The sequence below is a fragment of the Chaetodon auriga genome, chromosome 19 (genome assembly GCF_051107435.1).
Source record: "Chaetodon auriga isolate fChaAug3 chromosome 19, fChaAug3.hap1, whole genome shotgun sequence".
NCBI classification, from domain to species: domain Eukaryota; kingdom Metazoa; phylum Chordata; class Actinopteri; order Chaetodontiformes; family Chaetodontidae; genus Chaetodon; species Chaetodon auriga.
This window is the reverse complement of record NC_135092.1, coordinates 11,533,653-11,549,285: the sequence shown is the minus strand read 5'-3', so window position 1 is coordinate 11,549,285 and position 15,633 is coordinate 11,533,653. Positions and strand designations below refer to the sequence as shown.

The 15,633-nt window shown below is 41.9% G+C and overlaps 1 protein-coding gene across 5 annotated transcripts in view; it reads right to left on the bottom strand.

Annotated features, from left to right (window-relative positions):
- Positions 1 to 15,633, bottom strand: part of strbp (spermatid perinuclear RNA binding protein) — a 77,104-nt gene that overhangs the window by 15,940 nt on the left and 45,531 nt on the right. For all 5 annotated transcript variants that reach the window (XM_076758714.1, XM_076758717.1, XM_076758716.1 and 2 more), the window contains 8 exons: positions 9,709 to 9,971; positions 8,854 to 9,022; positions 6,638 to 6,887; positions 3,849 to 3,961; positions 2,826 to 2,921; positions 2,304 to 2,415; positions 1,439 to 1,536; positions 235 to 340 (listed from right to left, as the gene is read on the bottom strand). In XM_076758714.1, coding sequence (XP_076614829.1) covers positions 235 to 340; positions 1,439 to 1,536; positions 2,304 to 2,415; positions 2,826 to 2,921; positions 3,849 to 3,961; positions 6,638 to 6,887; positions 8,854 to 9,022; positions 9,709 to 9,971 — 1,207 coding nt within the window. The remainder of the gene's footprint in view (positions 1 to 234; positions 341 to 1,438; positions 1,537 to 2,303; positions 2,416 to 2,825; positions 2,922 to 3,848; positions 3,962 to 6,637; positions 6,888 to 8,853; positions 9,023 to 9,708; positions 9,972 to 15,633) is intronic.

Below are 15,633 nucleotides of genomic sequence, written 5' to 3'. Positions count from 1 at the left end.
CGCTGGTGTGTAGAAAAATCAAAGGTCACGTCATGTGTGACCCAGATAACTGAACCCAGGAATGCTGACAGGCCAATACACAAGCCTTGACAGACAGATTAACAGAGACAGCGTAAAAAATTGATACATACAGACTGAAGGCCTGGACAGACAGACGAGGACAGAAAGACGAGGCACGTGGGGGCAGACACACAGGTGAACTGAGCAGACAGGCAGGTAGACACATACACACACCTTCTTTATCAGACCAAGGGTATTTCTGTGAGGGTTTATTTGAGGGAAGAGGATCCATCTCCAACACCTTGTAGATCTGTCCGAATGCCATGAGTCTGAGAGCATGCTGTTGTAACGTGAAACACACACAAACAGGAAAGAAGGGAAAGCTGAGGTTAGTTCAAGCTGTATTGAGAATATGGACATGAACACAGTCAAATAATTTTCTGTTAAAGAGGTACTCCAGCAATCCAGAATCGCGCTTGCTTAAAGTTGGATCCCACATTTCCACAATGCAACTTGATAGCGTGACTAAAACCTCTTCTGCCTCCTAAATGCCCACTTCATTCAGACCCCACACTTCCAATTTGGAGCCCAGTCCTTTTGTTCAAAAATGCAAGTCTCAAGCACAAGCCAAGAAACTCTGGGAAAATTTAAATTTAATTATAAGTGTCATCCTGCAGCATTTTATTCTCTTATCATGAAACACACAGCGTCAAATTACATTTTTTCCCTCTTGACGTCAATAACATCAGCATACATACTGACCAGTGTGCCTATGTGTTCATTCATCATTCTTGACCTACTGTACACATCCCCAATCTGCACAAACAATCAGAGAGATAACCAGGATGGCACACAGTGGCTCTGCTAATATAAATCCATTAGAGAGGTAGAGTGTCTCAGATATTCATGAGGCTCGGTGAAGCTCATTGACAGAACAGCTCCCTCTCTCCTATCTGCTCTTGTATCTGCTCCGATACAATTATCCCCATTGACATTCCAGCCTCGTTCGGGCTGCCTTCAAAGGAAATGGACGGCAGGATTCACTAAGCCATGCGGCTCAGAGGCTGCCCTGCTCAGTCGAGTGTGTGTGTGAAGAAGGACATGACAGCTCGCAGGCCCAAAGCGCATGCACGCAAATACTGTCCTCGGGGTGTCAGAAATGGATTTATGGCTTACAATGGCAACAGTTTCCCACACCAATCATTAAAATGCAGCACCACACAGCTGTTCCTGGACGCGCACGTGCACGCTCATACAAGCTTATGTGGATGCAGATTGTGTGGTTGGGGTGGTGATGGGGGTTTTTCGGCTGGTAATAGGCGTGTTGCTTACTGATTCCCACACACTGACAGCTCAGAGCGAGCACAGCTGGGTGATAACAACGATGTCCTTAAGGTGACGTTTGTGTGTGCGTGTGTATGTATGTGTGTATGCGTACCTGCGCACTGTAGGTAATGGCCTCAGCCTGCTGATCGGTCATGTTAGCTAGTGTGTTTGTTGGCTCTTTCTCACATGGGTCGTGCAAACCTGGACCACCTGGGGGAAGGGAGAAAGGATGAGACACGCATGCACAAAGTCAGTTGTTGTCACTTTATGTACTAACAATGGTGCTGAGCAAAATTTAATTAGGCTTCACTGTCAGGAAACAAGTGACAATAGAAATCCTGACTATTGAAATGGACCACAGCAGCAACAGGAATATTGAAGTGGTCAAAGTGGCTGTGAGCTATTCAAACCAGCCAATTAATTTACAAGATAAAAACCCTCAAGTTCTGGTAACGCCACATTTCTTGGAAATTTGAAAACTGTGGATGAGTAAATATTCTCCTGCCAGTGTGGCACACATTTTCCCTTTCAATTAAACATAAACAACTTGTGTAAAACATTTCTCTCTCTTTTTTATCGTTAGTCTGTTACCTGCGCTCATCAGTCTGGTTTTTGCATCTAAGCAAATCTTTTAAAATGAGGTAAAATGGAACTCAGCCTTCACATACTTTTGAATAATTGATTTCTTTTTGCGGGGATGCGGGACATTTTGTGAAGAAGCCCTTCAGCTGCTGCTAATTAAGATGCTCTCATAATGACTGCTTTCCTCAGACAGCTGTGTTCTGCTGGGTCATTGATAATGTCTCGACCTCTCTTAGAGCAACAGCTCAAAAATGTGTTTCCATGTATTTGCTCTCTACCCGAATTTAGCATGTTCCCTAGCTCCGTTCACTGGAAATGCCAATAATTTGCATCAAAACACACACGCGCCTCTGTGGAGAAGTATGTATATTCATTCTTCCACCATGGCTCCGTACCTGTTAGCAGTATGCCTGAGGCCAGACACTCCATGACGCGACGCAGGGCTTCTCCAGCCCCAAGAGGTCTGTTGCAGGTGGCAATTGCCTTCTCGCAGATAAGCTCTAAGGGCTGCAGGAACACACAAACACACACAGAGAGACATGCAACTGTGAGGAAAATGAGGTTTGTGCACATAAAGATATTTACCCTTTTTACACAATAGGTGTAATTATCATTATAATTATTACATATTATATATATATTATTTAATTAATCTTTCTTGCTATCAAGATTAACACAACGTCTATCAATCAGATCCTCATGACATTCCATTATACACTGCGCACTGGAATTCTTCATCCTATTATGCAACACGCACATTTACAGACATTTGACATTCAAATTTCAATCAAAATAGGGAATTCCCATTATAAGCGAAATGGACGGTATTTTGTAATAATAATGGCATCAAAATGCATAAAAGTCAAGATTATTTTTATTCCATAGGATTAACACTCCAATTACAGCAAAAGACTCACCCATCCCTTGAGAGGTTCCCAGACGGGGTGTCTATTGCACATGTCTCTAAGTATCCTGAGAATGATTACGCAGGACTTGAGCCCATTCACTCGAGCCTGGGAGAGATAGTGGGGTGGACAGGGGAGAAGACGGAAAGACAGAAGGATGCAAGAGGGAAGATTAAACAGAAAAAAAGGGAGGAAGGAAACAAATTGAGTGCAGGAGGAGTGGTATTTGTGCAACCACATAACGTACAGATAACAGCCTGCTTTACACCACAAAGCCACATAATGAAGCGATTGTATCTGTCTAAAACTCTGCATGAGATCCCCACAGAGACTAATATCCTGAGTTTAAGACACTATACATTTTGAATTTATTTCAATGAACATGTTTCCCTAAAAATGTTGTCTTCAGAAAATACCTACATTCTGGACTTGTACAATGTTTCTTTTTTGTCAGTAAGGTAAGTGAGTTGGGAGATAGATGGGGAAGGGGATGGAGGGGGAATCAAAGGGAAGCATTGACATACTCTACAGAGCAGGCAGGTTCACATAATAGCCAAAAAGAAAAACAAGTATCAACAATTGCTTTTGTAGCCTTACGATACTTCTTACATTCTTTCTACAATCTTTTTTCTAGTTCTTATCTAAGTGGGTGGAATGCAACATTGTATATGGCAAAAATACACTTTTTAGGAGAAGTATTTTTGTAACTGTTGTGTAATATTTGGCAATTTTTGTTCATGATGTTGTAAAACAACAACATCCTGCAGCCTAAACTGGATAAGAGAAAGCATAAATACATGGGTTCATTGGCCATATTGCAGAGATCTATAAGATAATTTGTAATTATTCTAACATATATATGAAAATTTAAGTTAGTAAAAATGTGCAATTTGTCCACACCTCTATCTATTCTTGAAACTGAGTGGGCATAATAAGCACCGCAGTATTATCTGACAGTGAGTGTATTCACTCTGGGTGAATCGTCAGGCTACAATAAGCATCGGGCAGGAAGACAGGAAGTGAGTGGGTGCCGACCTGGAACCACTTGGCGTGTCGCAGCGCTGCCAGGGCCAACAGACATCTGTGTCTATCCAGCACCTCCCCCTCCTCCTCCTCAGCCTCCACTCTCTGCGCAGCAGCACCCAACACTGCCACAAAACAATAACAACCCAATATAGAGAATGTAAAACACACACACATCATTGTCTGAGTGTGTGTGTTTGAACTGTGCGTGTGTGAATGTATGCAGACACACTTGAAAACCGTGTGAATGCACACGTACACACACACATGCATGGATATTTTGGTACATACAAGGTGCTTTTCATGCCATTAAGTTGTTTCTCTCCTTGTAGAAAGTGCCGACTCTCTACAGTTCACAGATCCATGATGAATGCTCGTAAAAACGTCCTCACTCTTTAAACGGTGTGTCATTTTCAACACTGTGATCAGTCTAACATGTGTTAACTGCATCACATGTTGACATCCTTAGCATGTAATAAAACACAGGATGCACTGTCCCTTGTACGCATACATGTGTTGAAAATTACACACGCTATTCAACAGTGATTTAGTATTTCACATCCATCCAGTCACTGACAAAAACAGTGAAAGGGAGAGCAACCAGGGTCACAAGGGAAGAGACAACTTTGTGGGATGGAGAGCCCCCCACAGACATACACCAAACAAATACCTAAGGAGTGTTTGATTTAATGTGTGGGCATTGTTGGGACACACTTCATTGTGCCCAGCAAGGTAAATCAATCTCTCCTTCATGTATTTGAAGAGGATTTCATTTATTTTGATCCAGTCTGCACCAGGCAGGAGTCAAAATAGTTTATTTTTCTTCTGGATTACTTAAGGTGCACTTGATTTCACAGAATCGTAGAGAAATGGTGTAGAGAAAGCAATTCAACACCCTGTCTGGGCAAACACAGAATCAAGCGCTCCTAAAGTAGAACTGAAAAGAAAAAAAAAAAAAAAAAAAATCTAAGATAGTTTGACCCAGTCTCAGACAAACACCACACAGGAGGGATCAAGGCAGGGTTTAGTCAGAGCATCGTGGTTGGTAAAAGAGGAGCATTCTTATGCTTTTATATATGAGCGTTTGATTCATGCCGCCCGACACGCCAGGCTGGTTGAGTTACTATACTCTCACTACCCATTCTGCTACTTAAGAATCAGGAAGAAGCCAATGATATGCAAGGCGAGCTGAATCAAACACAGTTGTGTATGAATGAGTGCGGTTAAGTGAGGACTCCAAATAGGGTTTATTGTGTGCAGAACTACTGGAAGTGACATAAAACACACCAAAGAGCCCTCTGGGTCTCTATGAAAACATAACTAGGTAAATATTTTCCTCATCACTCTCCCGTGAAACGAAAATCCTTCCCTCAAGAGGTGTTAAGTTGAAATGTCAGATGTGTCTAATGAGTGGTAGCGGCACGAGAACATCTATCTCACATTATCCCTGAAATCATCTGGCTGTTATTGCAGCACAGCTCTTCCTCTAGGAGTAATGCATGCAGTGGTGTGTATTTGTGTTTCTGTGTGATGTATAATGGCGTATCTCAAGGTCTGTCAGAGTCATCCCAGCTGCATGTGGGACCTCTCTGCTGCTAGTGGATCATTACAGTCTTTCTCCTCTTGCTTGTCCTCCCACTGTTCACTCAAACGCTCTGCTGGCCGCTCCCTCACTCAGCGTTCCTCTTTTATCATTATCTCCTTCTGTGTTGTCTGATTCAAAAAAATTCCCATTTCTATTGTGTCTCCTCTAATTTACTGTCACAGCACCCTCCCTCCCTTTGTGACCACACAGAGCAGGAAGCTGTATCTGAGCTGAAAGAGCATACGTGCAATAGGCGTGCATAGACATAAGTACAACTTCTGTTCAGTAAAATATCCAGAGCTTACTGAAACATTCTACACACATGGGCAGAAGTGGATAGCTTTTACTCTGATTAAATATGTACCATACTGTTGTGCACAAGTTTGCATGTCATTCAGAGATTATTTACAAATCTGTTGCTAATGAAGTTCTGACCAGGCAGGAGCAGCCATAGCTTTAAGAGTTAGACGAGTTGGACAACACCAAAGGTATATCTAACCCTGTCGATGTATGCGTTGATGTGTTAAATTATTAGATACTACCTTTTAATATGAGACCCAATTAGTAAAACCGACCCACGTTCCTCAACCTCCACTGGCGCTTGATGAAATCTGAGCAATTACAAATGCAATGTGACAGTTATATTTATCCGTCAGGTACAAACTATGTGTGTGCGTGGCTTCTCTGCAGTGTGGTCGCATGCCTCTGTGCACTGCTTGGCGCGCACGAGAGAAAATACGAGCGGTCTTCTCCATCTTGCCGTGGCACTTGGCATGATGTACGGCTAACCTCCGTGCTATCTCTCATCTCTCTCTGAGACCTGAGTGCCTAGTTGGACGGGAGCCACAGGATGGATGGGCAGCTCGCTACTGCTCGGTTATTGATTTCGCTGGCCTGCTGGCCTTGCTCTCCCGTTCCCACCTCCCACAACCAATTATAACCAGTTCCTGCTACCCATGAAAACTGGGGGGGATGGGGAGATTGTTATTAGACTGGACGCTAGTTCAGTTCAACGGCTTGTTCCTGTTTGTTATGAGGTCAAACCTCTAGTTTGAGCGTAATACAAACATTTGAGTTCTATAACATAAAAATACAACATAAAATGACATTGTGTGTGTGTGTGTGTGTGTGTGTGTGTGTGTGTGTGTGTTTGTGTGTGGTCTGAGAATGAGGGAAAAACTACAACCTGAGTGTTTTCCTCTCTCTGTGTTCCTACCTCGCCCATTCTTCTTCTCCTGCTCCTCCTCTTCCACCTCCACTTCCTCCTCCTCTTCCTCCTCGTCTTCCTCTCCTTCCTCCCCATTCTCCAACTCTTCCTCTTCCTCCTCCTCTTCTTCCTCGTCTTCCCTCATGGCCGGTGAGGTGAGGGTAATCTTAAGTGTGAGTTTGGGTTCTGTTGTAGTTCGTACCAAAATGGCCGCCTCGGGCAAGGAGCTTGTGACCTCATATTTCTCTTCTGTCAGCTTCTGTCATGTGTCAAACAGACATAACTGGGTGGTCAGAGGCCAAGGTCACAACATGACTCAGTACAGATGAAAAAGAGGAAGGAAAATATATCTGAGCCTGCTGCTGCTTCCAGGTGCTGTAATAACATCACCGGGTATGACAGGTGAAATATCTAAGAAAATGTAGAGAAACCGATTACAGTCAAATTCAATGCTTTTTAAGATCTCAACAAATACAATCTAAGATCCAAAACAATGTCAAAACAATTTCTTTGATAGAAAAGAGAGATAATTTATTGAGTTCTAGTCTATGTCATCGTTCAAGTGGTGCCTGCACACTATGTGACGAACCTACAGCACGTGTGTCCTGTAACAACCTGCAGACACTTAAAAAAATGAACACACATCAACCAACTATGAATACTGAATGAACATAAGACATGAACTAAAACACACACTGATGTTTTGTAAGTGCATGTACAGTAGGTATAATTGTTTCTGTTGTGCCTGCTTTTGCTCTATTTGCGAGTGGCCTGTGTTCATATATGAGTGTGTACTGTGTACTTATGTTATTTACACTGCTGGGCAATAACTAATTAGTAATAGGGAAAGGGCTGGGTTTAGGTACACTATGTGACAGTTATGGTTAGGGTTAAGGTAAGCCTCCAGGAAATTAATGAAAGTCAATGCAGTGTCCTCCTAAGTGGCCAAAACAAGTGCGTGTGCTCGTGTGTGTGTTTCCTACACAGCTTAAATGAGCAGTGACTCGCAGAGGGCCCATCTACATCCCATTTGGCTCTGATGAGAAAATCAGAATCTCTGGTCACTGGGCCGAGACATGAGATTACTTCTCTGCCCGCACACACACACACACACACACAAATACACACCAAACACATGCACACATACTTGCACACACACACATTCACACGCGCACACCTTTCCTTCCTGTCATTCTGTCTCTCACACCACTTAACCGCTAAAGAGAACAAGCAGAGAGGAGGCACAGGGGCAGAATTTATTCATTGAGTAATTTCTGCACTAGACAGACAGGTCGGGGAGTTTTTACCACCTTCGTAATTTTTGCTAAATACCTTTACCCTTCTAACAGATTTTTAGTGAATGCAAAAATGCACCTCGCAGTCCAATTATAAATCAAACAAATTATTAACGCTATTTACATGGGGAACCGAAAAAGTCAATCCTAGATCATTTGACATTACGAGCAAACAAGTCCAAGGGTCAAGTCACAGCATGTGCCTGGACTGCGTGTACTGTGGTAGGCCCCTATGATCTCCCCCATGCAGAAAACATTGATGGAATTGCGAAATGTAATAATAATAATAATAATAATAATAATAATAATAATAATAATAATAAAAAGATCAACTGTAAAATGCGGAAGATTTATTAAAATCTGGGTACACAGAGTACTGTCGGACTGTACTGACAGTACTGCCGGTATCAAAGCGTTTTGTATCCTGTGTGCGTATGAACATCAGGAGCTTAATTTCTGTGCCATGACTTGTTAATGAGGAAACATGACACAGAGGTAGTGACCTAAGCATTAATCACACATGACTCATACATACTAAAACACTTCTCAACTTCTCACTTGATGACATTGCTATCTCTTGCCTACCCATGCCAACACTCAGGGCGCTTCTTCCGTACACTTACACATGAACTTATATACACGCACATGGTAGTGAGAGTTGGCAAATTCAAGCGGAACCACTCATAAAACGTGGAAGCTCATCCAAAGAGCTTGATTTCTGACTTTGGAGAGTACTGTGCAATAAAAATAGATCTTTCGTGGATTAAATTTGGCAGACTATGAAGGTTTGATGCAAGGCCAAGATGCAATTGTGTGTGTATATGAGCAGGATGTGTGAGGGAAAACGAAAGACAGATACTAAGAAGTACAATTACATGTCTGTAGGCATGCATATGTGTGGATCTGCGAGTGTTAGTGTGGGTCTCTAACCTCTATCTGTGTGGGTAAATTGTGACAGACAGTGTCCAGCAGTGTCTGCGTGGGTTTGTCTCTACACATCAGCACAAGCTCCAGATCCATGTCGCCTTTGATCAGGAGGCCTTTGGCCACCAGGCCGATCCTCATCACTCCACACAGCACGCCACCACTGCTGGACTCTCTGTTTTTGAAGAAAAACACACCATAGATGACACTTGAACCTTATTTCAATTTACAGCTAAAAGTTCAAATATTAACACAATCCTTTTTTCAATAAAATCTATGCTTGGCTCTTAGGGAGTTAACAGAATATTACTGAGAAAAACAGATTTTTGTCACTCGTATTTTCCACTTTCATGTCTATTAAATCACTCTGCAAGCAAAAGGCCCAGTTGAAGTTTGTCAGTGTCAAACAATATTTTAATATGTATCAATAATTCATGTAATCTTTGGTAGTAGCTGTATGATTAACAGATTAAAATACAAGGTGCCAGTTAAAGTCTCAAAATAAGACCCAACAAGGCAATGCAAGACCTCAATAATGAGAAGTAGTGAACCCTTAATAAAAAGATTCATGAAGATAGCCAACCATGGAGACTGTGCTCAGAGATTGTCAAGTGGCTTTAAGTTAATTTCCTTTGGATCGAACTCTTAGCAAGAAAGCGAATAAGCAAATTTCCTAAAATGTTGATCTATGATATTTAAGATTTTTGCTCAGACAAGCAAGAAAATGTTGCCTCCTACATCATGTCAAGTGTTGGAGATTTTATAGACTAACTTATCAAGCTATTAATAATAAAAAGGACAGAATTGGGGATAAAAATCCAGCACTGGTTGCAGCTCTAAAATGTGTCACCACAACCCCACCTGTAGCTGTCACTGGAATCTTCAGCTTCGTCACTGGGCTCTTCGCCAGGATCATCCTCCTCTGTGCTGTCTGCTGGTTGGCTGTCAACCTGACTGTGGGCATCGCTGCTGCTCTGATCCAGCCAATCGGAGACGTGTTTGAGGGCACACTCCACAGTGGACACCAGCGTCTGAACGGCCTCCAGCTCCTGAGAGGAGGGGTAGATGGTGGAGTGTTTCGCCATGACATGGCGGTCATCATTACTAAAGGAACGGAAGGACCTCTGGAAGGGAAAGAAGAGTGAGAAATAACAAAGAGTTAGAAGAACACTTTCACAATCTTTGTCTAGACCAAGGGCATCACTGGGGACAGGTTTTCAACAACACGTTGAGCTTCAATCCATCAAGCTGAGCTCTGGTCTCCCCGTTGGGGACTAACGTCTCTCCATCACACACCCCCCGAAAAAACCACAATAACAAAAAACTGACAAACGTTGGCACATGTGCTTCCAATTCACCACAAACACTAAGCATGCCGCCACACACTGCCCCACCAGGCCTGAATACAAATGCTTTCATGCAGACTGGACATGTATCTGTTTCATGGGAAAGAAATCAATCCTTAACTCCGTGACAGCTCCAATTTAATGGCACTGACCCTGACACACATGCACGTGCATGTGCACATATACACACAGCTATCAGAAATTCATCTGACCATCACCCTCATATCCTCTGCACCTGTCCTAATTCAATCAGATATTCTGGCCCTGGGAATTTATGTCAGCTTTTCTGTCCTTCTGATGTAAGGAGGACAATGATGGGAGGAGGAGATCAAGTGGGAGGTATCAGACGGGGTAGCACAGAGGAGAAGAAATGACAGAAAATAGAGGGGGCATGCCAGAGAGGCCAAGAAAAAGGAGAATAGAGGACAGCAGAGGAGGCCTATGGGATTAATACAGAACCTTTAAAAAAGGAAACAGGACAAAAAGTGGTTGTAGGAGGGGAGGCTGAATTCAAAGATAAATGGAAAAGAGAGGCGAAGGAGAGGAGCAGGTGTAAGTGAGGTTTTTGTGATGTGCATTATGACATTTATACCACCCAAATGTGTCCCTGTGCTTATATGCATTCATATGAAAACACCTTGTAAATTGTTCATCAGCCGTTTACATCTTTTCATGTGTCATAGCATTTGTTGTGGGGGTTGTGTTTAAATGGTCAAATGCTAAATTGACAACACTTTGTTATGTTAGAGATTATTCCAACCCTTCAGGTATTAACTAATATAATTTGAATTTAAAACTCATACAGTGGGGGACTTAAGTGACGATGTAGGGATGGGACACTAAGAGTGCATAGTAATCAATTAATCAAAGCAGCAAGACACATAATGTAAATTATCTAGGGCAGCTCTATAATGAATAACACAAATACCCATGCAACAGATAATTAATATATTAAAATGCTAATTATTTAATTTTTATTTATTTATCTTTTTTTTGGGGGGGGGACATAAAGATATTATATGTGAGAAAATTAAGATTACAAGGAACTGTTTACACTATGACTTGGTAACCTGAATGTGAAGGGCGAGATTCACTGTTACTCATTAGAGGTAATCACAGCATGCTCTGAATCCTGAGGTACATAGCCCAGTTGAACATGAGGAGGCTGCTCTCAACAAGCTGCTTATCTCCAAGACCCACATTTCCCTTTATTCACTACACACATCTACTCAAAGAGAACCACACACCAGGGCTGCTAACCGACATGCACGCACACACACACTCTCACACAGAGGAGAGATGACCTTTTCAGAGTAGTAAGGATAGTGTAGCTTGAGCGTTACCATCAACCTACTTGAAAGCCAAGGACCAGCTGCACATTTGCACACATACATGCAAAAACACATGTACACACACACTTCATCCCATTCCTAATTGAACTGGTGACATTCTCTTTCAGCAGAGTGAGTGAGATGAAGCCATTAACTGAATGGAGGACAAGCACTGCACAATAACTGCAGCCTCACAGCCGGTGCAGCTCAGTGTGTAGAGTGTGGCACAAACATTTGGCAGGGTTACACACTGCATTCCCACTGCGACTGCGATTCTCCAACACTTTGGCAAGACACACTGGAGTGACATGGGGTGAATTTAGATACCTTGAAAGAATGCATACTGTATATGCAGTCTAGTTTCTTTGCATCATCATGTCCTATTGTTATTATCACTTGACATTTTCAGACAATCAATACTTTAATGCAACTTGGAATAGATATTAATTACGGGGAATTTGTCAAAAATATTAAACCTTCTTCCTTTTCTTCTCTAAGTGATGTTTTAAATGTTAAATGCTGGCTTAAGCAAAAAGTATTGTACAAAAAAAGGTGATAATTGTGTAACTATGAGTGTGTGTGCGTGTGTGTGTGTGTGTGTGTGTGTGTGTGTGTGTATGAACCTTCACGCACGTGTACAACACTGTGTGCACCTTTATACTTGTGTGCCTCCTCAGAGCAGTGTTTAACAGACCAACAGTCGCAGGTTTTATGAGCCGTTGCTAATGGGAGCTTCAGCAACCATAAACCACATTGCAAAGAGAGTGTCTATGTTTCTGTGTGTGTGTATGTGTGTGTGTGTGTGTGTGTGTGTGTGTATGTGGGTACTATTCGACCATGGGGGAGTTGTTGCCCAGCCGCTCTGATCACCATGTAAATCAGAGCAGTTAAGGAGGACTCACTGACAGGAATCGACCTCTTAGGCAAGCCTGTGCACAGATAATGTTGCAGACATTCAGACAAGCGACAACTGCAGCCAAGGTAGGAAATGATGCAGGATCTCACAGGTTGCACACTAGTCTGAGAGAGCGCCTGAGTGAAAATTTCATTTGATGAGAATAAAAATTAAATGCTTTACACTGTTTTCGTAACATTCTTCAGGATGTAATGAAAAAATGCTGCTTTAATGCTGCAAGTTGTCTGTGTTGAAACAGCTAATGTTGCTAATTCCAACCTGGAAACCTTTCCAAAGCTACAAATACTTAATTGGCTAATATGGGGTTTTGTTTAAAACCTGTCTACTCATCTCACTGTTCAGGTTTCCAAAATAAATTATTATTATCATTAAAAACTGAACAATGGCCAAATGTAAGCAAATAACACAACACCAGAATTATCTTTTATGATCTCCCAGGATAAAATCTCCCACACAATGGCTGACACGTTTAGTCCAAGTAAGAAAAATATTAGCATATTATCAACTTCCTACTTTACTTTTTATATTTTCTTTTTCCTTCTGAAACTATTTTTGAATCTCATTATTTTTTAAGAATCATTAATGTTATTAAAAATTGAAATACATATCGTAACTTTTTTTCTGTGTATGTATATTATTATTATTATTATTAAGTAACTACAAAGTGTAAGATAAACATTATTTAAGCTCACTGTGGAATGAAAACCTGGACACAGACCAGACCAGAGTTTTAGCATAAATTTAGCATCTAGCTAAAAGCAAATTATTTCACTATAGCTCAGACATCTGTGACTGTGAAGAGCCAACTATGAATAATACAGAAATGATAAAATTGTATGGGGGAAGAAAAAAAATTGTTTTCTTACCCCCTACTAAGGAATCAGAAACAGACATGCACACATGCAACTGTGAAATCCCAGCTGTCTGCAAGCCACCAGCACACACATGCACTGTGTGTCAGTGTGTGTGTGTACCTTCATATGCCATTGTTGCATAGTGCTTTTAGACCACACACTTACCAATTACACTCCATTTCATGCTCCAGTGAGGCCGACCGGCTGCCAGGCCCATGTTACATAACCACATTACACAGCATTTACAACTCGTTGTGTACTCAACTAATGTGCACACACAGCAACACAAGGAAACTCATACATCACACATATCATAGCAAATATGCAACAAACTATACATGAAAGTCATGAGTGACATACAGTACGCACCTAAAACCCATACAATCAATTACACACAGTGTGTGTTACACAGACACACACGCACATTCCCATCTTCCATCACTTCCATGCATCACCTCCCATTCTGTCCTTAATGCCCTGCAGTAAAACCATTTCAGTTCAAGGTGTTGTGGTTAGACACGCACACTGTCAGTCGCGGCTACTTCGCTTTAGAAGCAGCAGAATCCAATGCCTTTCCTCTCCATTGCTGCCTGTCTCTTCCTGTGACATCCTGTCTCTCTGTGGCCATCTGCTATAAATTACACGGCCCAGTGCCATGGAGAAGACTCACTGTTACGATAACAGCGGTGATTGGAGCGATACTCAATACCTGTGTCTTTGTTGGAGCTGGTTTTTTTTTTTTTTTTTGGTCATTATTTTTAGAACACCATTTAGGAATATTGTACTGCATGTGTTCGTGTGCTGTGTTGAGGCAGTGTGCCTGAGGAGGTGTCTGTGTGTTCTTATTTTTAGTCATGTGCCTGAAGTGCATGCTGAGAGCACACACACTACAAGGAGCTGTGAAGAGAGAAAGAGAAATGTGAGACAGAAGACGATGACAGAGAGATGGAGAAAGCCTCTGAAAGTAAACAAAGAGGGATCGATGGAGGGAGAAGCAGGGAGATGAAGACAAACTAGATTTTAATATTTTTAGCCAGCCGCAGAAACAAAGGTTTGTTTCTAATAAAGCTGACAACACAGGCCAAAACACCCTCATAGTAAAACTATACCAAACCCCCGAAAAACAAATCACCACCCAGAAATACCAGACAAAGCCATTTCAGAAGCGGTGTGACATCTCTTTAGTCCAACATGAAACCAAGCGAAGTTGAAGGGGTAAAGAAAATTCTAAAACTTCAAAAATCCATCACAAAAAGGCTTGGGGTGATGGGACAAGCAACACACCAACACATGCGTGTGCACACACACACACACGCAAATACAAAAACCTCAGCGCTGTCTCTGTAACATCCAGCAGCCTAGAGGAGATTGCATTAAAAATTCATTCTGTGATTTATCTGCACTCTGCTTGGCAGGCCGGCCCGCCACACTCCTCTATCCAGTTTTATTGTGCCCTCCCTCCCTCTCTCTCTCTCTCTCTCTCTCTCACTGTCTTTCAAACTGCCACATGCATGCAGTCACACACACACACACACACACACACACACACACACGCTGGGTACACATACATACATCAAAATATACAGTAGAAGCAAAATTACATTCATACCAGCATGATCTAGCAGCAAAACAACAAACAGGAAGTCTGTGTCAAGCCGGACCTGTAAAGTGTCCTGATAAACCAAAGATAAAAAACAGAAAAATATAATACAGGGCAATATACAGCACATGCCATCCCTGTCTGCAAAATTCACAGCCTATCTTGTTTGAGCAGGGATGACGTTCATCTAAAGTCTGGTGTCATCAATCACGCTTATAGACCAGCCTCCTCAAACTACACTACCCAGCCTACTTTGCAATCAAGGAAGAGATCCTTTTTGTCTATGCCCTTTGCCCCCTTTAATGTGTCGGCATTGTTTAAACGGTTTATGGCCTGCCTATAAAATATTATGAATGGACCGCTAAAAGCAGATGAGCTGACATAACACTGTTTCTGGACATGCTATTACAGTATTGAGTATGGTCATGTCTTCAGGACCTAAATACAAGACCACATTAAAATAAACATAAAATGATGTCATATAGAAGAAGAGGAAATGTTCTAATAAAACATGCTCACCTGATTTGAGAAAAGCTTTTAAAATCTAGTCATTTTTATTTTCTTAAGGCAATTTGGTTGTGCCTTCTAATAACTGCACATCAAAGACATTACAAAGATGGGAGCATTTTATGGAAATGGAGCTGAAACCACAAAATTGTTCGAAACTTTGTATTTGGCAACATCTGCAGTGTCTCCTCCAGAAACTGAGCAGTGAACTAATGATGACACACACACTGAC